A 25476-nucleotide genomic window follows, 5' to 3' on the forward strand; every position below is an offset into this window, starting at 1 on the left:
ATTCTGAGTCTGGGTTGCATAATGGCCATTGTTTTCTGGTCACAAGTAGTGGCAGTGAGAACTCATTTCCTTGTAATACTGAGTCAGCGGAGGAAGGAATGGATTTCAGGGAAAATGTTGACTCTCTTTACAGGCAATCCTAGCATTATAGCCAGAAGAGGAAGAACTACAACCAGCAATTATTGCCATAGTCTCTTCTCCATTGCTAGAAAACCCTTTGTATTTTCTTAAGCAAGGACATGCTATCACCTTTGTATGAAAAGGAACTCGAATCATTTTAATGCCTATGTATGTTTGGAACTTCACACACCATATGAAGTTTATATATATATAAAATGACTTAGTAGTTATTGCTTAATGAGTAGAAGAATTTTGACTATTGTTCAGCGATCTCTGGGACCTTTTCAAATCCTGAAATACTTCCTGTTCAGTTGTGTTGTTAAGGAAGGTGGATTCTTGTTTTCCACAGTATGGGCATGTATGTGCATGTGTTATAGAAAGCATTTGGAAAGTAACTAGCTCCACAATCGCTTGTGATTTATTGTAGGACTCAAGGTCTTGATGATAGACGCTCCATTTAAATAACTTGTACCCACCAGTGTACTTCTGTTGAAATTCAGTTTGGACCCTTTACTGACCAGCTAGAGCTATAACCATGGCTGCTCTGGGTGAGGACTGAACTTGGCACTTTCTAGTCTCTGCTTCTCAGTGATGCAACAGTTCTGAGCAATACGGGGCATTGGGAAGTCAAGGGTTGAGAGCAAGGGAGAGCTGAGCTGAGATTCGACACAAGCCCTGTGCTGTCTTCTGAGAATGCTCTTAGGAGATCGATCATCAGGAGCCACCGTCTCAGGCTACATTGGTTGCTGGTCTCAGGCTACAGTGGTTGCTGGCCTGCTGACAGATGTGAACACTTGTTCTCACTGCAGAGTCCTAATGCCACCTTGGCAGACGCAGCTCAGGCAGAGTTTGTGCTTAGGAAGAGTCGCTCCTTCGTTCTAATAGAATAATGCAGCAGACAGCACCTGACTGGAGATTACCCAAAAGACTAGGGGGACGAAGTCTAACAAGCTGGCCTAGAGTTTGCGTGGGCCATACACCTGAATTATCGTGTGTAAATTTACATCATCACTAGAGGTGACCCAGATGAGCCTGGTCTATCTCAAAATTCTATTAGGCAGGCCGCATGTAGACACCCAGATATATATTTTTTAATTCGTTTGTCAACTGGTTACTATGTACATGTGTGATTGTTATTATGGGAGACAGGCTTTATAACACAGATTTAGCCCCTGTCTTCAGAAAGTGATTGTTCTGTTGCAAGATTTAGCAAGCAGATGAATTACAACAGAGTGTTTCTTGTTTGTGTGTTTTTTTTTTGTTTTTCGACACAGGGATTCTCTGTAGCCCTGGCTGTCCCAGAAGTCATTCTGTGGACCAGGCTGGCCTCGAACTCACAAAGATGCCTGCCTCTGTCTCCCAAGTGCTGGGATTAAAGAGTGTGCCACCACCCTCCGGCTTACAAGAGAATGCTTTAATGATGGGGTTGAAAAGCAGAACCTGTGACTAGAAGCGTGGAATCTGTTCCCTTGGAGGCTGAAATGGCCGTGAAGGACAATAGGTGCTTGGAAGGCAAAGAAGGAGGAAGGACAGAGGAAAAGGAAAGGCTTTTTTTTTTTTTTTTGGTAGAGATTTTGTGGTAAATTTTAAGCATATGTTACTGTGGGAGTGAACGTTTAAGAAAGCAGAAAGGGAGAAGGGTTTTCATGTGGCTCCAAGTCCGTCTGCTGGAGCCTGAATCAGGAAGCAGAGGCGGGCGAAGAAACACAAACTCCAGCCTGCATGACTAAACTTTGGAAGACAAAAAGAGTGAATTCTGGGGAAGTCCACACCACTTAAAAAGAATCGTCTCACGATCCTTTGCCAAATGTGGTATCGGGACGGGAGTGCTGGCATAGGCTAAAATGCCGGGGCTGCTACTGTAAACAGGGAACTTGGGTGTGGAAGGAAGGCAGTGCCTCGAACTCTGCAGTAGGAACTCAGCCCGGGGAAGACTCGGACTACACTAGATAGATCCACATCAGGGCATCCCGAGAGGCTTGGCTCTAGGGAGGTGGTTCATTTGTAAAGTGCCTGCAGTAGAAGAAACATGAGGACCTATGTTTGGATGCCTAGGAGCCGTGTAGAAAAACCAGGCCTGGCATGCTTCTGTAACCCCGGCACTGGGGAGGAGGAGACAGCACATCTCTAGACCTTCCTACCCAGTCTAGTTATTCATTGAGCTCCAGGTTCTGTGAGATACTCTATCTCAAAGCACAAGGGGTGTGTGTGTGTGTGTGTGTGTGTGTGTGTGTGTGTGGAGAGAAAGAAAGAGAGAGAGAGAGAGAAAGAGAGAGAGAAAGAGAGAGAGAGAAATAGACAACTAATATCAACTCCTGGCCTTCATGTGCACATAATCATTAGCATGCATGTATGTTATACATATGTGTGCACAAACACACAGTATGAATTATGGGAAAGAAGCTGGTTAAAGGGTGCTAATGTGCTGTTGGCCACATTCACTTAACTGTGTATTTCAGTACTATTCATAGAGAAAAATTTCAGTGTCCCGACATAAAGAAATCACACGTATTTAAGCTGATTACTCTTCCTATTCAATTAATCTGACCATTGCAAGTTTTTGCTAGAATCAGGTCTCATAAATACACACAACAATCATGCTCATTAAAAGTTTCTAAAAATTTTCAGAATCAAATCTTCAAAATGTCAATACCCTACATAGATTAGAAATCAAAGTATATAAAATTAAAAATGAAACCTGGAGACTATGCTGCAGACAAAGAGCTCAGGGGCTGACCTTGCGACAGATATTTTAACGTGTGAAGACTGAAGAGTCAAGTCCGTTTTGTGGTTTGAGTAGGATCATTTTGTTAAAGAGAAATGCAGTGTGCGCTGAAGAGAGACGCAATGTGTGGTTCTCCTGAGACGTCCAAGGCTAACCACTGGGCCATGCTGGGACCTGTGATTCACGGTCAATGGCAAAGTCAAACCTAAATCTTGATTCCGAACCTCAAAATGTATTTTTTTCTTGCAAAGATGATTTCTCTTCTTCCTTGCATGAATAATTATGCTACAAAAAGAGTTGGCTAGATTTTTGGAGATCCGGGTGGGAATTTTGGTTGGATTTTTGGGAGGTTGTTGATGTCATTGTACTTTTTTCTTTTTCTCATAAGTTCGATGGGAATTGACAAAAAAGCAAATGGGATGATGATATGTTTGTCTTTTGGCCGTGTTCAAAAAGCAGCAGCTGTGTCAATAGCTCGGAGCTGTGGGATTGATTTCTGAAGCAAACCCAACCTTTGTGTGTTGAGCTCAAGGGAGGGTAGAGATGGAGAGGCCTCTTGGGGAGGCTCCTCAGGCTGCCTTGCCAATCTCGCGTCTCATCTCCCTTTTTCCTCAAGTCTCTTGCTTTTTTTTTTTTTTCCATTTTAAACTTTGGGGCTGTATTGTTTATCAGGCACTGTTGGTTGTTAACCGTAACGCAAGGGCAACAGAAGTGAAGCGGTGAGTAGGTCACCCTGGTTTGAATATCATGGCAGCTTATGCCTGTTTGTAATATGTCTCATCTGCATTACCTCACCCTGTGTGTGTACCAGAGACAGTGCAGTCTGTGCTACATGTTGGTTATAGACAGCAGGATTGTCACTGGACTGTGAGCTTCTTGAGGGCAAGAGCTCTAAGCCTTTGTTAGGTATCTCCTCTCTCCAGGCCAAGCCCTGGTACAAAGAAAGAGCTTAGTAAATGTTCAAGGAAGGGATGTGCAAGGAACTGAGGGATAGGATTGGAGCTGGGGAGATAGCTCAATTAGCAATATATCTGCCACAAGTAACATAAGAGTTGGCATCCCTATCACACATGTAAAAAGTAAACATGGCAGTACATGCATGTAATTGAAGACCTGGGGTAGCAGAGACAGGTTGATCTTTAGGGCTCGCTGGTGAGCTATTCTAGTTAAATCAGTGAGTTCTAGATTTAGTGAGAGACCCTGTACTAAAAGCAAGCTGGAGATAAACAGGGATATTTGGTGTTGACCTCTGTCCTCCATATGCGTGAACAAACACACACCCATAGCATGTATGCACACACACACACACACACACACACACACACAGATACACATTCATTCACAGCATGAATGCACACACACACACATACACGTGCACACACACATCCATCATGAATGTATACTCCAAGTGACAGAAATAATATATATTATCCCTAGTAGAAAGGAAATCATATGCATCATATAGAATTGTTTATAACAGTTACAAGTGGGATGCTGCGAGCAAACCAGCCCCCGGGGAAAGAAAAGTTATTCTTGAAAATGCCAAGAAATGAGGAGGTCTGGAGGAAGGAAGAGCTGAAGACTGTAGTTCATCTCAACTGTTGTTTGGTGGGTACTCTCTAAGGAGGGGTGCCACAGGTGGACAGAGGAGGGAGCAGGCTTCAGCTTGAGTCCTGAGGAATAGGCTAGTGTCTTTGTCTCTCTTCCATTGCTGTGAAGAGACACTAGTGTAAAGGAAACATTTAATACTAATGTGTCGGGAAGTGTGGCAGCTGGCGTGACAGGTGTGTGCTGGAGAAATAGTTGAGAGCTTCATCCTGATACATAGGTATATGGGGGGGGGGGGAGAGAGAGAGAGAGAGAGAGAGAGACAGAGAGAGAGAGACAGAGACAGACAGAGAGAGAGAGAGAGAGAGAGAGAGAGAGAGAGAGAACCTGAGCCTTGAGCCTGGGCCTTCTGAAACCTCAAAATCCACCCATCCCACCCCCCCCAGTCACAGACTTTCTCCAACAAGGCCACAACTCCCAATCCTTCTAATCCTTTCAAGTAGTTCCACTCCCTGGTGACTAAGCATTCAAATCTATGAGTTTATGGAGGCCATTCTTATTCAAACCCACTCCCTTGGTAAGCGTTAAAACTTAACCGATTAGAGAACAGCTTCTCAAAGAATTCTGATACTTCTGCTTCCAGCTGCAACCAGCAAATTCAGAGGCAGCCAAAATGAAAACAAGAAAAACCTTAATAGAAATTTTGAACTTAGAAAAGGTTTGGTCTGAGTTTGCAAAGAAGATCTGGATCGGTTTATGGCCCCCAAGTACTATTGCTGGATTTGCTGGCTTTTAATTTGTTTATTAGATTTTTATTTATTTAATATCACTATGGTACATTCTGATTCTTCGGGGTGGGCCCCCAAGTTTGGCAGCTTAAGTGAGGCTTCTCCATTTATTTCAAAGCTCAGGAAGCCAGACTTCCCTGAAGTTGCTTACGTTGGGATAGCATTGGCCACTCTGCCGCAAATCAGCAATTCTTCTTGGGAGGGTTTCGCCAAGTGTTGTCCGAACATTTTTTTTTCTCTAGTACTTGCATAGAAGGGTAGCAATTTAATTAAAGCAACATGTATACATAATATTTAGTGAGTGCTTGCCAGATTTTCTTTTATAAAAATTACAGTAAAAGCAGGTTTCATTCTAAATCACTTAGGAATTGTGAGTTTTGTTACTAGGCTATGACCTCTAAGTATGTGGGTGTACAAGGACCCTAGTTTTCATAAATTTATGAGAGTTTAGTCTCTCCCAAGTGGACAAGTTAAGCTCCAGGCTTCTCCATGGGTTGCAATACTGAATTCTTATCTTTTACCTCAAAGAGTAAATAAGGCTTCATGACCATCTTCCTTATAGGAGCCCAACTCCGTTTTCAGGGATTTTAAGAGAGGGAGTTCTTTGGTAATAGATGGGCTTCTCGTCTATATTTGAGGGACCGTTTTGAATGCCTGCTTCTGTTATCTATACATGTTCCTTTAAGTTCAAGCCCAACAACAGGGCTGCTAACTACTCTCTCTTTATGCTGGAATAATGTACATTTCTGTTGCAGTTGGCAAATAATGGGAAGAAAGAGCCTTGCTCTTAGCGGAGTCCTTGACTAACCCCATAAACCTCTTCAGGGGTCAAATCATTTAATGATGTAAAATCCAATCCTATTGGCTCCCCATCTCTGACTCATCGCAGAATTTACTGTATGTTTCCTTCTATACAGACCTTTAAATCTGAAAGTTTCAAAAAGCTTCTTCCTAGCTATAGTATTTATATTGTCGTTTTGACCCTTGGTAAGGTGATCAGATAAACCACAGAAGTGTTAGGAACACTAACTTGATTAATAAGTAAGCTGGTAAACTATAGACTGTGGGCATTGTGACTCTCTTCTGTTATTTCATAGTTGGAATAAAGTTGACTATGTGTTGAATACAGCTTTTTTTTTTTCCCCTTCTTTCTTTCTCAGAGAGACATCTCCTGTATGGACGACCTGCAGTGCTTTACCGGACTAGATACAATATCTTATACCACACGGATTTTGAAAGTGGCTATAGTGAAATATTCTTGATGCCTCTCTGGATGTCATATACCGTTTCTAAGCAGGTTATTGAGAAAATTGGGCCTTTTACTCTTTATTTGGTATAGTGAGTGTTTTTGATGATGAATAGATTTGACCTTCATTGTTTTTCTGATTGAAGAAACTTCTGTTGCATCTACTGTGATATTATTTGTTTCTTTTCGTGTATGCATGCATGTGTGTTCAAGTGTGCCATGGTGTGCCCATGGAGGGGAAAAGGCAGCTAATGGAGTTGGTTCCCTCCATCCACTCTGTGAGTCCTGTGATTGAACTCAAGCGTCAGTCTTGGAGGAAACACTCTTACCTGCTTTGTTGCAATACATTTTTAAAATTAGTCTTCATTCACTGTTCTGTCTGACTACTATATTATGTAAGCATTGAAAGAAATATAATAATGTTTTTAGATTCTTTTTTCCCATGTTACATTTTGCTCAATAGTTACAGAAGCCATCAAGGTTTTTTTTTTTTTTATTGTTTTTTTTCTCTCTTTTTTTCTTTTGGTATAGTGGAAATTATAGCTTGTTTTAATAGATGTTAATTTTTAGGGCAGTTCTCCGTTAGCAATCAGATTTAGTGAGAAGTAGCAAGTCCCCAGATATAACCATGCTCAGCCCGACCTTGCTGTCAACGTTTTCTTTGTATTTTATCTTACGTTTTAAAAGTTGCCAAGAATTTAAAAGATTTGATTTCCTTATTTTAGTTTCTGTGTGAGTGCTTTTGCCTGCATGCACGTATGTGCACTTTATGTCTCAGAAATCAGAAGGCATAGGATCCCTTGGAACTGGATTTATGTATGGTTGTGACTCACCATGTAGGTGATGGGACCAGAATTCAAGTCCTCTGGCAATAGCACCAAGTGCTCTAAACTGCTGAGTGATCTCTCTGTCCCCTGTTTGTATTTTAATAAAAAACGTTTTTAATTGGAGTTTGAACTTCATATGGATGTGATGCAAAGCCATAGATCAGCAATTAGAACAGCTTATTTTGTAGTTGAAATTCACATCTATTAGATATATCAAGTATATATACTTAGAAGTATATTTTTAACTTGTAAATGTAAATAACAAGATTATTACTTCCCCAACAATCTTGTTAATTTCTACTATGTGTGCATACATGCAAGTAGATACAGAGAGAGAGTGAGAGACAGACAGACAGACAGACACACAGGTAGACAGAGAGAGAAACAGAAAGATAGGTATGTATGCTTTTAAAAGAAGATATATATATGTGTGTGTGTGTATGCATATGTATTTGTATGTGTGTGTGAATGTGTGTTTCGTCATGGATGCCATCCACCTCATTTTTTTTGGAGATAGGGGCTCACACTAGTTTGGTGCTTACCAAGTCGGCTAGGCTGGGTGACCGACAAACAGCTAGGCTCAGCCTATCTGCTTCCTCAGCACTGGGCTCGCGCCTGTGCTCCGCTGTGCCTGACTAGTTACTTGGGTTCTGAGGATCCAACTCAGGTTCTCATAGGCTTGCAAACCAAGTGCTTTACTGATTGAGCTGTCTTCCCAGCACTTGTCTATTATTTTAAAGAGCATTTGCTTGGCTTTGAGGCAGAGTCTTGGTATATAAGCCCAGCTAATCTGGAACTTGCTATACAGACCTGGCTGGCCGTGATTTTATGAGCAGCTTTCTTGACTCTGCCTCTTGAAGGGTGGGATTTTACTTGTGTACCCCCAGGCCTAGCTAGGGGTTTTAGCTCTTCAGTGACCTTTGCAGCTGTGGAATTTCCATTTTATAAATAGTTCTACTTCAGACTTTGATAAGAAAGATTCTACTGCAGACAACCAAGAGATTGAGAATTATAGGCTTATTGTATTTTTTTTTTTAAGAATGACTTTTTAAAGGGACTTAAAATATCAGATTATGAACTATGAGAAGCTTGCAAGTTTGGGTTTGAGCTGTTCATAAGAGAAACTCTAGCTTTGCCCATGCTGTTTGGGCTCATCTCTGTAAAGCATCAATCCATGAGTGTCTCTGACTCCACATGCAGGCCGAGGTCTCCAGCATCCCGGAGCATCTGACCAACTGTGTTCGCCCTGACGTTCGTGTGTCTCCAGGATTCAGTCAGAACTGTTTGGCCTATAAAAATGATAAACAGATGTCATATGGATTCCTTTTTCCTCCCTGTAAGTTGCAGCGTTAGGGTCTGGTCACTGTGTGTGTGTGCGTGCACTCACATGCGCGTGCATGTGTGCGCATGTCAGGTTGGGATGTATAATCCAGAGTTTGAAGCTCGCTAGTTAGGATTTCAGTGGTCCAGGGTTTCTTCATGGGGAAGCATTTGGGAGGCTGTGAAATTCTCCCAAAATTGAGCCTGAAAATGACCAACTTATAAACATCCTGCTCTTCTGGAAAAATCGAAAGTATAGGGGAAATGTGTTCTCCTTCACACTGTTAAAGTGGCATGTGGAAGAAATAGTAAGTTATGAGGACATTAATTCTTTCTTAAGAAAGGGTTTTCATTTGGCAGTTCCATATGTTTATATGCTGTGTTTTTGTCATTTTTATCCCCCATTGCCCTCTGTCACCCTGCCTCCTGCTTGGAGCTACCTTCTCCCCAAGTCTCCCTCCCATTTCCACGCCCCCTTTTTGTGTGTGGCCCATTGAGTTTAATAAGAGTCATTTGCCTGAGCGTGGGTGGGAGGCTATTTAGTGGCACAGTCCTGCAGAGGTGATTTCCTAAAAACAATTACATCGTATTATCTTAATGACATTTTTAAAGAGTCTAAGTCACAGTAATGGGATCAGAGAACTATAGACTCAAGAACTCCGTAGGAAGAAAAGGGCTGTAAATACTTTCAGAGAGCGTGGAGGGCGGTGAAGCGACCGAGTGGGCGTGAAGTCGGAAGTGTCTAATAGAGGAGATAAGTGGAAATAAAAGTTCAGGTCTGCTGGCTTCAAGCTGTTTGGGTTGGTTTAAAGAGTGCTTTTCTGTTGATGTCAGCCTTGGTAAGCAATGTATTCTGTTTGCTCTCCTGATGTTTAGATCTGAGCTCTTCCCCAGAAGCTAAATATGATGCATTCCTTGTAACCAACATGGTTCCAATGTATCCCGCTTTCAAGCGTAAGTATATTTACCTAATAAACTATTACTTAGAAAATAAATATTTTAAATTTACCCTTTACTTTTTTCCCCCTCCCATACTGGTTTTAATAATACCTTGCAATGGTTCATCTTTTATGCCCTTTGAAGACCTTTTATATAAACTCCCTCCAGTTGACCTGCGTGGGAGGGAAGCTGGCCAGTGATCTAGTCCTTGCTTATAATTCAGAAATTGACAGCATAGAAAGGGACCCAGGCCATGAGCTGTAGAGCTGAACTAAGCCATGTTCTAACCTGCAGTCCTTTCTGTTTTTATGAATCTTACTGAACTTTAGAGGTCACTTGCACCCTTCCCAACATCTGTATTTATGTAGTGAGCATGTCTGCAAAGGCCGTGAACACCCTTTTCCTTTAGGGTGCTAATGTTGTTCTGAATGTTGACCCTAAAACCCAGGAGAAGATTATGAATATTCTTGTTTATGAGAATAGAAATCAAATGATTTTATGCAAGTTATTATTTTAGCTTCTTTGACTATATAGTTTGTTCACAAGACCAGTATTTGTGAATGATAGTGATTCTGTGAACTGAATAAGCACTGTATACTCTGGCCCGCAAAGCCAACTGTTGGTTCCTAGAGTGTGAGCATTGGTTATGCCATTTTTTTTAGTAGTGTGTATTGAACTCAGAGCCTCATACACGTTAGACACACCCCCAACCACGAAGCTATCTCCTTCAACTCATATCCTCTTTGGAGATGGTATCCCATGCAGTCCATGCTGCGTTTGAACTAACTGTGAAGCTGAGGATGATCTCCTTCTTTCCTTCCCTCCTGGATGCTGGGCACAATCATTCGCTACCACACGTAGTCTATACAGTGCCGAGAGTGAAGCCCGAAGTTGGTGTATGCTAGGAAAACACTGCCAACTGAGCCCATTCCCTAGTCCTAGAGCTTCAGAAATCCTTTTGTCTGACCTCTAAAGATTTACGTGCCCAATGGCTAAAATACTTCCTCTTCTGCTAACACTGTAACTCTCTTTATCTGGCATGCTCTGCCCCTACGACGTTGCCTGAGATATATGAACCCATTCAGCTTTCAGATCTTTGCTTCTTTGCCTCTGCTGGGAACTTCCCCTGACCTACTGGGCCAGGCTTACTGCCTCCCTGGCATTGTCGGCTTCCTCTTATCTTTCCTTTCACAAGTTTTAGTGAAAAACAAAGATAAAACTGGAGAACAGGTTTTGATGGTCACAGCTGCTCTTGGCTCCTGACATTGCACTTGAAGAAAGCCTCCTACAGAGAGTTTGTCTGAAACAAGTCTTTTTGTGCACAAAGGACTGACTGATCTGTGTCTTCGTACAGGTATCTGGACTTATTTCCAAAGGGTTTTGGTGAAGAAATATGCCTCAGAAAGGAATGGAGTCAATGTAATAAGTGGACCAGTTTTTGACTACAATTACGATGGCTTACGCGACACTGAGGATGAAATCAAACAGTGAGCTTCTCTTTTCTGTTCTGTGTGAGATGCCTGAATTCTAAGGCGTCCTTCAAGGTTATTCCTATGCTAGAGAAGAGTTCATGCCCTTAACTATTTTGTCTTTGAATCTCATTATTAAGATCTTTAGTGGTCTTCGATCTTTGATTAAGTGTGGCTTTAGTAGCTAGAATAAAATTTTGACTTTTGTGATGGAAAAGGATACCGATATTTTTGAAATTATCATTTATTCCTCAGGGACTCTTCATTAGCCAAATTGTGATTTTAATTGATTTTTATGATTTCTAGAGAGTTTTGGAATCTTTTCTATCTTCTGAGTCAGTATGGCTTATTAAAAAGTTGCATAAAGACCTTGGTTGAATCCAATTATCTCTCTCCTATTGGTACTATTGGATATAAAAAGGTAAGGTAAACACTGTGCTTATAAGAATATGTAGTCTAGTCCATTTATACATGCACAAATAGTCAGAAATTAGCACAGAGTGTATAAATAAAATAGATACTTAGCAAACAAAATACTATTTTGAAATACAGATAATTAATTGTATAGACATTAACTTCCTTTTCAACAACTGAAAAGAGAAATTTCATCTTAATTACATATATTTATTGTTGGTCATTTTGATAATTTTAAACAAAATTAAGTTCACTCAATTTCAAGATTTAGAAAAATGATTAAAATTATAGTGTCAAGCTGGGTGTGGGATTTAAATGTGTACACTTTGCTCTACTGGAGAAATCCCATTTAATAGCATGAGGCTCCTCTCCCACTCTTGATGTTAGTGCTTCCTTTGTACCAAGTTTAGGCTTTCAGTGTAGGCTAAAAGTGCTGTGATTCCTCTACATCCAGTGTCTTGGGATTCTGGACCATTTTCTGTACCTATGAAAGTCATCTTTCTGAAACACAAATCTAATATTGGCACTTTACATCTGCCAGACCTCCAATGGAGTAATGCAGCCTAAACCACAGCCCCTAAGTGCTGGATCCTGGCTCTCAGAAACCATCACAATTGGTCTTTTATAGACTTTTCCAGCTCCTTGCTCTACGTCATTATTCTAGACACCGTTGATTGCCTCCAACTCTTCAATGCAGCCAGTTTATTTTCTTGGAATACCTTTCTGTTTCCACCAGGTAGAGACAGGGCGACAATTTCAGGCAGAGAGAACATCATGTTTATTTAACGTAGGCTAGTAGGGTGTTGCCATGGGTAAGCAAGTTTTAAGAGAACATTCTGATGTGTCTTGTAATTTTACTGACTTTCCTGGTTCAGGTATGTGGAAGGCAGCTCTATTCCTGTCCCAACTCACTACTATAGCATCATCACCAGCTGCCTGGACTTCACTCAGCCCGCAGACAAGTGTGATGGTCCCCTCTCTGTGTCCTCTTTCATCCTTCCTCACCGGCCCGACAACGATGAAAGTTGCAATGTGAGTTCAGAGGCAGAGTCCTCCAGGCTGAGCTCTCAGACTAATTTGTACCCCCACTATTGAACCAGAATGAAGCACATGGATCATCCAGCCAGATGGAAAGGGGGAATGGCTCAAGTAGAACTATACTGCATATATAGGGACCTGGTATTCCATAATAATAATTTTGTATTGTTTTCTTAGTGTGTGTGTACATGTGTACGCATGTGCATATGTGTATATATGTAACACAGTTCTATTTGTTTTCTATGTTGAACTTTTTTTTTCTTCACAAAAGAGATGCACCAAAAGGGAAAATAGTAACATTTTGATAATAGTAGAGACAGAATAAGAGTTCAAAAATATTTACCATATCGATATTTTCTTTTGTGGATGCTTAGAAACATGCATAATAAAAGTTTTTAAAACACATGCACACATGCACTTATTAGTCAGGTTAGCATTTGTTGCTAGCTATGGGAAAACACAACAGCTGTCTCACAGCACACAGGACTCCTGTATTGTTTATTTTCACATGGAGAGAGCTAGGAAGCAGAATGATATAACGAAAAGGCCCTTAGCAGAGGCTGGAGAGATGGCTCAGTGGTTATGAGCCCTGGCTGCTCTTCGAGAGGCCCAGAGTTCAATGCCCAGCGCCGATATAATGGCTCATAACCACCTGGACCTCCAATCACAGGATTCCAGTGCCTTCTTCTGGCCTCTATGGATACACCAGGCATATACCTGTTGCTCAGACATCCAAGCAAAGAAATTACCCATACTCATAAAATAAATAAGATATATTAAATTTACAAAAAGGAACAGCCCTCAGCAGGAAGACAGACCAGGCTGTGTGTACAGATTTAAGACTCAGGGACAAGTCATATATTCTCTTCATATATGTTTATTGTGTTGGAAACTCTTTGCTGCAGGTTTGATTCTAGAAGTAATAGCCCATATGCTTTAATTTCACCAATAGAAGGAATAGGGATAGACTCTCTAGAATGGGATTGTTAGTCAATAAATTACACTCAAATTCCTAAATTGTATAAAGTGTTTTAGGAGAAAAAAATACTGTTAGCCACAGCCATAAACTTCTAGGCAGCCTACTACATAGTGCTGAAAATAAAACATGAGCAGAAATACCTACACTAAGAAGTTAAAGGCCAGCTGGGTGTAAGTGGTGCATGCCTTTAATCCCAAAACTTGGGAGGCAGAGGCAGGAATATCTCTGTGAGTTTGAGGTCTACAAAAGTTCCAGGACAGCTGTTACACAGAGAAACCCTGTCTCAGAAAAAAGTAAAAATAAAATAAAATGGCATAACAATTGGTCCAATGAAGATCATCATCTTCATGCTTCTTGGACAGTGTGGCTCCTGGACAAAGGCTTCAATTATGGATGAAGAATTCAGGCCCTGACTGTTCAAAGCAAAATAAAGACTTTAAGAAATAATAGAAATGTGAACTATTGTATAAGCAGCTAGTTACATTTTTTTTAAATATCGAATTTGATGAGAGATAATATTTTACACTTGATAGTAGCCAAAAGGCTAAGAAGTGATGGGTGATGTTTATAAAAATTGCCTGTTATCAAAAATTTAAAATTGTAGTGGTCGTTGCATTAACACCGGTTGTAATAGCTGTCGAAGTTGTTCCCATTTGCCAAGTGTGCGTTATGGTCCAAGTATTGTGTAGGTCCTCTTCATATATTGTTCTTGTCATATAGTCATCCTGGAAGGTCTCTCTTTCTTCCTCCTGCCTGTGTGTTGATGTCTAAGGAACTTACATTTACTAAAAGATGTTGGTGAGCTGGTAGGATAGGGAACTTTAAATTCCAAAGATAATTAGCAGTTATCTGCAGAGAACTTGGTGAGTTTTTCTTATTGTGCAATTAGAAAAACAAGAAAAAGTCTTTCATCAGAAGGGCAACATTTTAGATTTTGCTCTAAGGAGTTTAGGCTGGTGGAGATTGAACACGGTGTTCAAAAGGTATTGGCAGGATTCATAAGAATGAGGTCACAGAACTGGACCTGGGGTGTGGGCTTAGACACTTAAAGAGAGGCTGGAAGGCAGAAGTACTGTAGCCAGAGGATTTCTGGGGCCCCATGTGTGGTTGGGAAGGGGGAAGAAGAGGGGAAACGGGAAGTGACAGATCCCTGCCATCAGCTCATCAGCTCGATGTTTCAGTCTCAGTTCATAACGGAACATAATTCCTCTTGGAACATCACTGTACTTCCCTCGAGAAAGCCTCAGTTCTCCTGAAAACCCATGGGGAGGTAAAACCAAACGCATACAAAATGAAATTCAAAATTGCTCCAAAATTAAAAGACGGAATACATGTCACACAGACATTTATATATACGGTAGGCTGTTTACAGTATATCTTGGTTCTTTGGGAATCCTCCAATCACTGCAGGATGGTGATGGGAGAGTTTGGATCCCAGCTTGGTCACTTCTTCTGCATTCCGTGGGCATTGCAGACAGGTGGTGCTAAGACATACATGAATATACACTCATACACATGAACGTAAAAAATAAAAAATCGAACTTTAAAAAGAATGACTATCAATAGTGCAGAAATTAATCATGATTGTTTGTGATTGCATTAATATTCTGTTATTTTTTAATTTGTTTTTTTTTTATTTTTCGTATTTCCTTGAATTCTTACCATTCTAGCTGGCCGTGATTTTTGAATTAGGAAAAACTCTTTCAAGCCTGTTCACACACCCACAGAACTCCATTTTGAAAGGAAACATTGGACTCACTGACCATTGAGAAATCCAACAAAAGAGCAAAATATGAAAATTCTCCCAAAATATAACCTCATGCTTACCCTGAGGGGGTCTTGACCCATCAGGAGACCTCCTACTTTGTTAATTATATGGTGATGCTGAGGACTGGTCAGTAGCCATGCGGGTAGGGCTAAATTTAGGTTCGACTTTATTGGGAGTTGCAGAAATCTTGGTTAGCTTAGGCAGGGGGGCAGGTTATGAAAGGTCCGAATCCTAGCTTCTGCCTGCAAAGCCATTTCTACACGTTGCCTGGAATGGCCAGGCATTGGTTTCCTGAACCAACAAGCTCACAGTACATTTTTAGACTTGGCCTGAGCTACCGTTACCCTTGGTCCAGGTCTGTGTGGGTTGAAGCTTTCTGAGAAAACCTTTGCAGGTCCGTGGGCCTCGGTGGCTGGTTCACTGAGATTGCCAGTGGTCAAGAGTTAGGCGAGGGCATGCCTGAACATTCTTGGCCCTGGGCTGTACAGCACCCTGTAGACTTCTCTAAAGACTCTCGCTGGACATTTCAGACCCGAGGTATGAGGTAGTGGTATAATTTGTGAAGTCCTTCCTGCCCCTGGCTACTAACGAAGAGTAATAGCTTAATTCAGGTTAATTCATAGGACACTCACGTGATCTTATTACGCCCCTTCACAATGTTCCCTCCAAATTGAAATATTTTTAAGAAGCGAGGGTCTCTTTATCTGAAGCATCTTTAAGTTTCAAGTTAGACATTGAATACGTTGCTCTGTCATTTTGCATGGTTTTAGCCTGGAGTTTTGCCAATGAGGTTATTACGTGAGGAGCTAAGGCAGAAAAAGACCCCTTCCCTTCTTTGGTGGTGTTACTATTGACTCCTTTTCCTTCTTCCTCTGCCTTTGAATTTTTTCTACCTCCCAGAGAGCTGGTGAAGACAGCATTAGTGGCCACGTGAATCAATGAAGCTGGGGCGGGGGGCGGGGGGTTGGGGAGTGAGTGTTCAGTAGCTTTACCAAGTTACTCAAGCAAGGAAACAGTGGAGCCGCCATTTTCAACTCAGAATTTTTGGGCCCCAAAGTGCCAGATACATCAACTGACCTGTTTCAAGCTGAACTCATTATCAGATAGTAACTCACTGCTGTTGCCTAGGCGGTTGATGAATCTGATGGGTCTTCTGAGCAGCCTTGGGATGCTCGCTAGCTTCCTACGCTAGACACCAGCTCTTTGTTTATTTTGTGAGACAGAAGAGCATCCCAGGTTAGGTGTGTGGTGCTTTCAACCCTACCCTACGTTCAATGGCTGAGAAGAAAATCAAATGGTTGGATTCCGCACAATGTTCCTAATTTTGTCTTGTGTTTTGAGAACCCAGTGAGAACTACACCTCTTCATGCCTCGTTTCTCATTTGTCCGGCACAGCTTTTTACTGCCAAAAATGGAATTGTAGGGGCATTTCTGACAGGGATTCAGTAGAGACAGGAAGGTCAGGCCGGTACAACAAGCTTTGGGTCTGTGCGCAGGAGTGTGGAAAATGACCATTTAGATAATCTCTTCTAGGAAAAAAAAATCTGACTGCTTCATTTGCCTTGCAGAGCTCGGAGGATGAGTCCAAGTGGGTAGAGGATCTCATGAAGATGCACACAGCTCGCGTGCGAGACATTGAGCACCTCACTGGTTTGGACTTCTACCGGAAGACAAGCCGGAGCTATTCAGAAATTCTGGCCCTCAAGACATACCTGCATACATACGAGAGCGAGATTTAACTTTCTGGGCATGTGCAGTGTGTTCTCAGCAACTGGTGTATATTTTTATATTGTGTTTGTATTTATTAATTTGAAGCAGGACGTAAAAAAAAACACTTAGTATTTTAATCCTATACCAAATCTGACATAGTAAACCTGTTACTTTTCCTCTAATGCTTGAGTTAGACTGAGCTGTGTTCTGAGTAGAGAGCTTCTAGCGAACACTGCGGCTCATGATCCAAGCAGAAGCTTCCACATGGTGCTGCAGACCGAACATTTGCAGCGAGGAAATACTAATTTTCCAGTGCACAGTTACCACACGTAGTCCTGTTGCGTATTGAGATACTGATTTTGTAAAGCTACATTCATCTGCTGTTAACGCTGACCGATGTATTTAAGCCTTATAGACCCATCTTAACGATAATAAATCACACGTTCAGATTTCCCCTGGTTCTGTCTGGCCTTTGTTTCGTTTGTGAACCTGCGGGCTTACTTCACGTGTTGGCATGCTCGTGAGAAACGCATTTCTTGCATTGAGTCTTCCCATCTGCATTCTTGATAATTAACTGTATGATGGTATAGGCACGCACATATGGGGACTCAGAAGGGCAGAGAGAAAAAGTGTATTAGAACAGGGAAAAATTGTTTTGTAAGGCATTCCAGACTTTGGAAGAATAGTCTCTTTTGATTGGTTCAGTTAAAAACTCTCAATAGTAGAGTCAACCTTAGCTGTTTTATGGGGCTAAAGATATAGATAACATTAGTTGACTGAATACGTGCAAGACACTGTGTTTAATTCCCTGCCCTACAAAAACAAAAACGGCATTAATCATGCATTCTATATAAAACATCCACCTAAGAACCATAGAGAATGTAAAGAGAAGAAAGTAAGTCTATACAAGCAGCCAATCAAGTTAGAGCAGAAGAATTGCCAAAGGCAAGGTGTTAGTTACAGTACAATGACATAGGGTATGATATGAATGGGATTTCAAAGCACATAGTTATGACTTCAAATAATATTGATGTATAGCGAAAAGAGGTCATTGGGTTGTTAATCACCTTACGGAAAGAGATGTAATTGCCTTATTAATGTTGTCAATAATATTGTCACGTTTCCAATTACTGCCAGTATTATCATTTTTAAAAATTAAATAGAAGCATATGGCTTTGTTTCCACTGTGGCAGTGATCACGATTGGTTCTTTGGTATATAAAATGGGTTTTTAAAGTTTTACAAATAATCCTTTAAAATGTATTAGTTTAAGAGAGAAGAAATAGTGCCGAGTGAAAAAAAAAAATAAAGAAAACCACATGACATCAAAAGATGGCCCCAAAGAGTATTCGAAAATTTACAGGCAACACTCGAAACAGGGCCACAAGTCTACTTTAGTGATTATTGTCTTGCTAAGTTTAGTTACATTTATCGGGCACCAACTGTTGCAGGCATACCTTTGCTACTTTGCATGCCTTGTGTTTAAACCCTGAAAAACAGGAAGCCTAGGGAGGATTTTTAGGGACTGGAAAAGAATGAGGTGTGAGTGGTGAGCGGGCTTGGGCTTTGGGCTAGAGAGCAGGGAGGGTAGACATGAACAGGAGTACAGTTCCTTATTCATTCTGTATTCAGTGATGACGTAATGAGCATCACATGCCAGCTGGCCAGCAGGGATAAAACAATGTATAAAACCCTGCATGGTTCCTGGACTCGTAAAACGTGTTTTTCAGTTAGAGAAAGATGCTATTGAAAAGTGCTGGAGTTTAGTGACAGGCATGCAAGTGTCAAGGGTGGGGAAAGGGAATGACCTTGTAGACAACATTCTAGTTTGGATTTGGGGCAGGAGAAGAGCTGGCCTCAAGGAAAGCAGAGACAAGAGAAGAAATACTGATGGTAGGAAAACATCTCATATGTGTGAAGACCTGAAACAGACGTCCTGAACACGGTGGCATCTAGGTAGTCAGGGACCAGGTCAGATTCCAGAGGAGTTCCGAAAGGCCTTATAAGGTATCTTGATCCCACCCAAAAGGGCACTGGGTAATAACTGAGAAGTCTCAAGCCTAGGCATGATGAGATGTGACTTAAGATTTTGGCATATTGACCCGACTAAGGGAATAATTACATTGTGTCTTCTGGGTAGAAATCCACACAGGAATAAACCCAATTAAGGGGTCCACTTATGAAAGAGATGCTTCTCTCCTCAGAGCATCCTTGCTGGGAAGGAGGGGTTAGTTAATTGTGCTTGTGAAGACGAGAGTTCTGCATCACCTGAGACTGAACTCTTCCCAAGATGGGTTAAACCTGAGGCTCCTGGAGAGAACAAGGTAAATTTACTTGAATCCCACTGCTCTATTTTTGTCTTGGGATCAAAGCTTTCTGTCTCATAAACAAACTCAGCCCCTGTATATTTCAAGTACGTGGCTTTACAGATAAACACACGGCATTAATTGTGGGTTATTTATGAAAGTCTCTGAATGGACAGGGACTCTATTAAAAATGAGGCCTAGATGGCTATTTTAAGTTGGGATTTTTTTAAAAAAAATATATCAAGAGCTTAGTCCATTCATGCACTCATTGAGCAAGTTGCTAGCCACTCACTAGCATGGTGGTCCCACCCGGGTGCAAGGGCTCAGAAACTGCCTCTCTAAAATGATCTCACTGAGGATGGGGTAAACCAGAAAAGCAGCCACATGCTTTCCCAAGGGAGAAAACACTCTGCCTTGTTTATAAGAGGGTTGACTTTTAAAAAATCTCTGAACAAAAGGCTTGATGGGTGCCAACTTGGTTTGCGTAACTGCCCAAGAGCCGCAGCCCCCAGCTTCCTGTCCCATTGTTCCTTGTGGTGGTTGGGAAGAGGGTGGCTGTGGGAGACCCAGATGATTCTCCTGTTTACACTTCTCTCACTGGAGCTCCCTTGTTCTGTTTCCCTGCTGAATTAGGACAGGGCCGCCCTGTGGGTGGGAAGTAGTGATGGCAATGGGCGATCTCCTGTGGCTTTGAAGCCAGAAATTGTTTGGGACAGTGACAAACACAATTCAGATGTTCAAGTTTAAAAGCTGGGGTAGAGAGCTCTGCTGGAGGTCTAACCTAGGGTGGTAGCGGTTCCTGTTTGGGCTGTGTTTCTAGGAAGCCAGTGTCCTTGACCTCTCTTGGCAACTCGTGCTAACTGGAGTGAAATATGGAAAAACTGAGTTCTGGCATCATTTTCTTCTCTTTCCCCCATTCTCTTCGTCTTTATCTCCTTTCCTTCTCTTCTTCTTCCTTTTAATTCTTCTGTCTCCCCTTTTCCTCTCTTCTGTTTCCACTTCTGCCCATTTCTTTTGCTTCATTGCTCTCTAATTCCACCTCTATGGAGGTAAAACTAGCATGTATAAACTGCAGATATGTAAAGGATACATTCTGATAAACATTTATATATATGTACTTCTGTGATACAATCCTTGACACCAAGTTAGTGAATACATCCATCACATCTATGCTGATTATTATTTTATTATTATTATTATTTTGTCCACATGACACAAGCTGGAGTCACCCGGAAAGAGGGAACTTCAGTTGATTAATGGCTTCTATCAGATTGGTCTGTTGGTAATGAGCCTCTGGGGAATTTTCTTGATGATTGATATGGAAGGGACCAGTCTGCTCTGAGTGGTGCCATTCCTGGGAAAATGGCCCTGGGTTGTATTAGGAAGAGAGAAAGAAAGAAAGAAAGAGAGAGAGATAGAGAAGAAAGAAAGAAAGAAAGAAAGAAAGAAAGAAAGAGTAAACTAGTAAAACTTCCTCTGTAGTTTCTGCCTCCAGGTTTCTTCTTTGGCTTCCCTCAAGGATGGACTGTATCCTGTAAGCTGAAATAAGCCCTTTCCTCTCCAGATTGGTTTTGGTTAGTGTTTTATCGCAGAAAAGCAAGCTAGAACAATGTCCAAACATTTCCTTGTGTCCCACAGTTATCTTTTTACATTTTCAAACCACTCCACCTCCTCTCAGAATCCTCCAACCTTGACCCCCAGCTATGCTGCCCTAGAATAGGTAGCACTTTAGTGTTTTCTACCAAGAGATGACTTGAGTAGTCACTGCTTGCTGCCTGACTTCTTTCAGTGCAGCTACTCCCAGACTCGTTAGATTATTGCACAAGTGATGCTCCATTCTTTTTTAATTGCACAGCATTATATTCTGTAGACACAACCCGCTGGCTTGTTCATCTGGTGGTGGACACTTGGACTGCTTTCAGGTTTCAGTAATTGCCAAATAGCTGCATTGTTAAGAACATGTGTGTATAACTTTTTGCATATGGGATTTGTTTTCATTTCTCTTTAGTAAAAACCTAGGTGTGGAGTGGCTTGATCCTACGGTAAATGGATACAATTTAATTTCTTTATGTAAGTGTAAAATTCATTGCCAAAGTGGTTGAATTTGATATTCCCATGAGTCGTGTTTGAGAGCCCCACGGTCTTACGTCTCCAGCTCTTGGTGTGGCTGGTTTAGTTTTGGAAATTCTAATAGGTTAATAATAGTATTTCAGAGACTTCTTTTCAGATGGGGCCTTACTATGTAGCCTGGGCAGCCCAGAACTCGCTATGTGTCTCAGGCTGGTCTTGAACTTGCAATTGTTCTCCTGTTTCTGTATCTTCCATATGCTGGGATTGCAGGAGTGCACCTCTGTGGTCAGCCATTTTTGCTCTTCCTCAGGGCCAGCAGTGGCGAGCATTGTGTGACAAGATCATTCACTGTCCATGTATTTCACTCAGGGAATTTCCGTTAAAGGATTTTGGTCATTTGAAAATTATTATTTTCCAGTCTGAGAGTTGCCTTTTTTTACTTTCTACATTACATTATGGAGATTCAAGTTTTTAAAATTTATGATGAAATTCAATTTATGGTTTTGATTTTCAGTAAATTCTGATTTGGTTTATTATCTAAGAGATATTTGCTGACCTCAGTGTGGCCAATCATTCTCTCTCTCTCTTTTTCTAGAAGTTTTAAGTTTTCATATTTTACATTTTAGATTTATGGTTCACTTCATATTAGTTTTGTACGTTGATGTCATATAAGAGATGCGCCTTAGCTCTTTTTTATATGTGAATAGCCATTTTTAGCAGCATTTAAAAATCGTTTGACAGTTTCTTTCATTTATATATGAATTTTAATTCTCATATTCCCATTCTTTTTTTTCTTACCCCTTCTCTCCTCTAGAACACTTCTTCCTAGCAAGCCTCCCCAACCTCTTTAAATCTTTTTTTTGGTGTGTGGCCCTTTAATTAGACTCCCTTGACTGAGTGTGGTTGGGAGTTACTAATTGGAGCAAGAGCATCTTCCCAGTGACTCTACCACTGAGGAAAATGATGCCATCTTCCAACAGCGCCACCTGTTGGTAGTCCATCAGGTGGCAACAGGTCCTCATGGGCCTTTCCCCACCCACGAGAAGAAGATGACACATTGAAAGACTGGATCATACATGGGTGTTATTCAGATCTACAGAGCCTTCAGGAGGCAGCAGCTATGTCTAGAAGACATCTCTTCACTGCAACTCCCCTTATCACCCCTGTTTCTAGATTCTTTTTGCCCCCTTCCGTGATGATCCCCGAGCCCTGGAGGTGCTAGAGCTGTCTAAAAACAATTCACTTTGTTCAATTTGATTTTTTTCTACTTTGGCCATAAACCAGTCATGTGTGTAGATGGCTATTTACCTCCTTGCTCACTGTCTTCCATTGATCTGTCTGCCTGTTGTTCACACCGACACATGTCATGTGAATGACTAGGCTTTCATAATATTTTTAAACTGAAGGATTGGTAGCTTCCCAACTTTCTTCCTTTTTATAAACCCAGTCTGCTGTTGTCCTTTGTGCTTCCACATCAATTTTAAAATCAGTTTATCAATATTTTAGAAAAGGACCGATGGGGTCCTGTTTTTTATCGACTCAACCCATCAAATTATTTATAGTTAACATGTTAAGTAACCTGGAGCATCCTGACCTATGAGCAAAATGTATTTCTCCACTTATAGCTGGCCTTTTTCTGACTGAAAAGTCTTTATTTCACTCATGACTTTTAAAGATATTTTCAGTGGGTGAGGAATTCGAGGTCGACAATTCTTCCTTTCAGTGCCCGAGACACATTGTCTCACTGCCCTCTGGTACTGGCATGTTTTATTTCTGATGGCAACTTGGTCACACTTGTTTTTGTCTGCTTTTTTTTTTCTCCAGCTGCTTCTAGCATTTTTTAAACTCAGCTTTAAGCGACCTCATTTCGACAGGCCTTCATTTTCTCATTTATTCATTTTTTTATTTCTTACGCTTAGGATACATGAGTTTATAGTTTTCATAAATTTTAGAAAATGTAAAGATATTGTGTTTCCAGTGTCTTGGGTTATTTCAGGGACTTGGATTGTATGTGTATTTGGTGTGTTGAACGTGCTCCGCTGCTCATTTGTTTCCTAGCTTTTATCAGGTTAATCTCAGGTAGTTGTTTTGTGTTTGCTATACCTTTAAGCTTGCTATTTCTCTCCTTCCCCACTTTTAAAGTTAACTTTTTTTTTAACTTAAAAAGGCTTTTAAATCTATTTAGTGTTTTTGATCTCAGCATTTGTAAAGTTTTTGCATGGATGTGTATATCTGTGATATTGGTGTTATGTGTGTTCACATGAGGGTAGGCATGTGTGCACGTATGTGCAGGTGTAAGTAGAGGCCCGAGGGTGATATTGGGTGTCCTTCTCAACAGCTCTGCATCTTAGATATTGGGCTGAGTTTCTCAGTTGATCCTGGATCTTCTCATTTAGGGCTGGCCTGGCTAATCAGCTTGCCTTGGGGATCCTAGACTCTGTCCACATACAATGCACTAGACTAGAGGTAGTTGGGCTGCCATGCCCACCCAGCGTCTCCATAGGCTCAATTGATCTAAACTATTGGCCCTCATTCAGCCCACTGAGCCATTTCCTCAGAGCCTGTAATTTTTATATATCCAAATTCAATCCTGGGCCAGTGAATGGCTTCAAGGGGAAAGGTGCTTGTCTCTCAAGTCTGCCAACCTGAGTTCAGTACCCAGCACCCATGTACAGGTAAAAGGAGATAACTGAGTCTTTGAAGCTGTCCTAGGACTTCTACAAATCCACACCTACATGCATGTGCACGTGGACACACACACAATGAACATATAAAAACTCTCTAAATATGTGTATGACTTCCTTATCTTAGCATGTTTTGTTTCTCATGGCTTCCTGAGTACAGAGAATATAATCACAGTAATAGTTCATTATTACTTCTTTTCTTTGACATAATTTGTTGTTTTAATACCTTAGCTTATGAATGCTTAATGCTTCATGACATTTCTGGGCAAAATTCAATTGATTAATTTTTTTGGTCTTTATTATGGGCTTGTTACATTTTTTGCTTACTTACTCATCTTAAAATTGTACTTCATATATGCAAATTTTAGCTCTCTTCCCCTATAGCTCTGCTATAGGCCCAAAGTAGTTCCTTTATTAACCAATGATATTCACAGCGTGCAGAGGGGAATCCTACATCAGGAAGTTATAGGTGAGAAAGCGAGAAGAGTAAGTGATGGATTAGGAGATGCCCTTCCTGGAGAAAAGTGAAGAACAGAAGGTAGTTATTGCTTACAAATGTTGGAATTCTGCAACTATAGCACATGCAGGGAATTCATTTTCCTGCAGCATGCTCACTCTGGGTTTGGAGCTGGGAGACTGGAGTCCAGACAGACAGTTTGGCTGTATTCAGGTAACAGAAGAACTTGTGGAAAGAATTTAAGCTTTGTTCTATTTATGCTGCATTGCTCCTAAGCATTTAATGCTGGAACCTGGCATGAGTGAGGTGGAAATCACCAAATGCAGCTGGGTAGGCGGTCTGTGAAGTATCTTGCTGTCATTGGACGGAGGATGAAGATGCAGCCCGTGCTATTGGTCTTGAGGATGAAAAGCTCTGTCATTAAAAATAAAAGAGAGTCAGTGACAGAAGGAATAAAGGAACAAGGATAAGTCAGGGGCTTCACATTGGGTAGTTGGGGAGAGGGCAGAGCCTCCCACTAAGACTCCTGGAGAGGACAAGCTGGAAGGTAGCAAGGAGCTAATGAGTCAGCTTTGAAGGGCTTAGTTTGAATCATGCTGGTGAAGACATTGAGGAGACAGGGGAAGAGGACACCCAAACCATGGGGACATTGTGTGCCTGGAATGCAGGTGTCAGTTAATATGATAGGCATGGGTGACACTGCCCTCCAAGCACAGAGTGTGAGAACACTGCAGGTAGAGAAAGAACAGTTCTCTTCAGGATACAAGCAGGAGACAGCCCCATTAGGCAGCGGTAAAAAGCTGTAGTTATGTAGGCTGGAAACTTTTTATCTAATTCTTTTCATTTATGAAATTATGATAATGCCCACGTAGACATGGCATAAAAATTGTTAGATGTAGAGGGACAATATGAGATTGGGACAAGAAAGAGGCCTAATTGGGAGAGGAGAACAAAAGAGGGTCTATTGCTGATAAGGACAAATGCCATGTTTTCTCTCACACATTGTTTCTGGACCTCAGTCTATATGGAAATAAACAGATAACTAAACAAATAAATAAAACATTCTAGC

General features: G+C 41.2%; 1 protein-coding gene across 2 annotated transcripts in view; it reads left to right on the forward strand.

Moving 5' to 3' along the window:
* Positions 1-17349, forward strand: part of Enpp2 (ectonucleotide pyrophosphatase/phosphodiesterase 2) — a 78550-nt gene extending 61201 nt beyond the window's left edge. For both annotated transcript variants that reach the window (XM_041672358.1, XM_041672359.1), the window contains exons 20-25: positions 6342-6478; positions 8455-8590; positions 9451-9528; positions 10868-11000; positions 12272-12428; positions 16750-17349. In XM_041672358.1, coding sequence (XP_041528292.1) covers positions 6342-6478; positions 8455-8590; positions 9451-9528; positions 10868-11000; positions 12272-12428; positions 16750-16920 — 812 coding nt within the window. In that variant the 3' untranslated portion in view covers positions 16921-17349. The remainder of the gene's footprint in view (positions 1-6341; positions 6479-8454; positions 8591-9450; positions 9529-10867; positions 11001-12271; positions 12429-16749) is intronic.
* The last annotated feature ends 8127 nt before the right edge of the window (positions 17350-25476 follow it).

The sequence above is a fragment of the Microtus oregoni genome, unplaced genomic scaffold (genome assembly GCF_018167655.1).
Source record: "Microtus oregoni isolate MIOR12 unplaced genomic scaffold, Mior012 000022F_ref0000154, whole genome shotgun sequence".
NCBI classification, from domain to species: Eukaryota; Metazoa; Chordata; class Mammalia; order Rodentia; family Cricetidae; genus Microtus; species Microtus oregoni.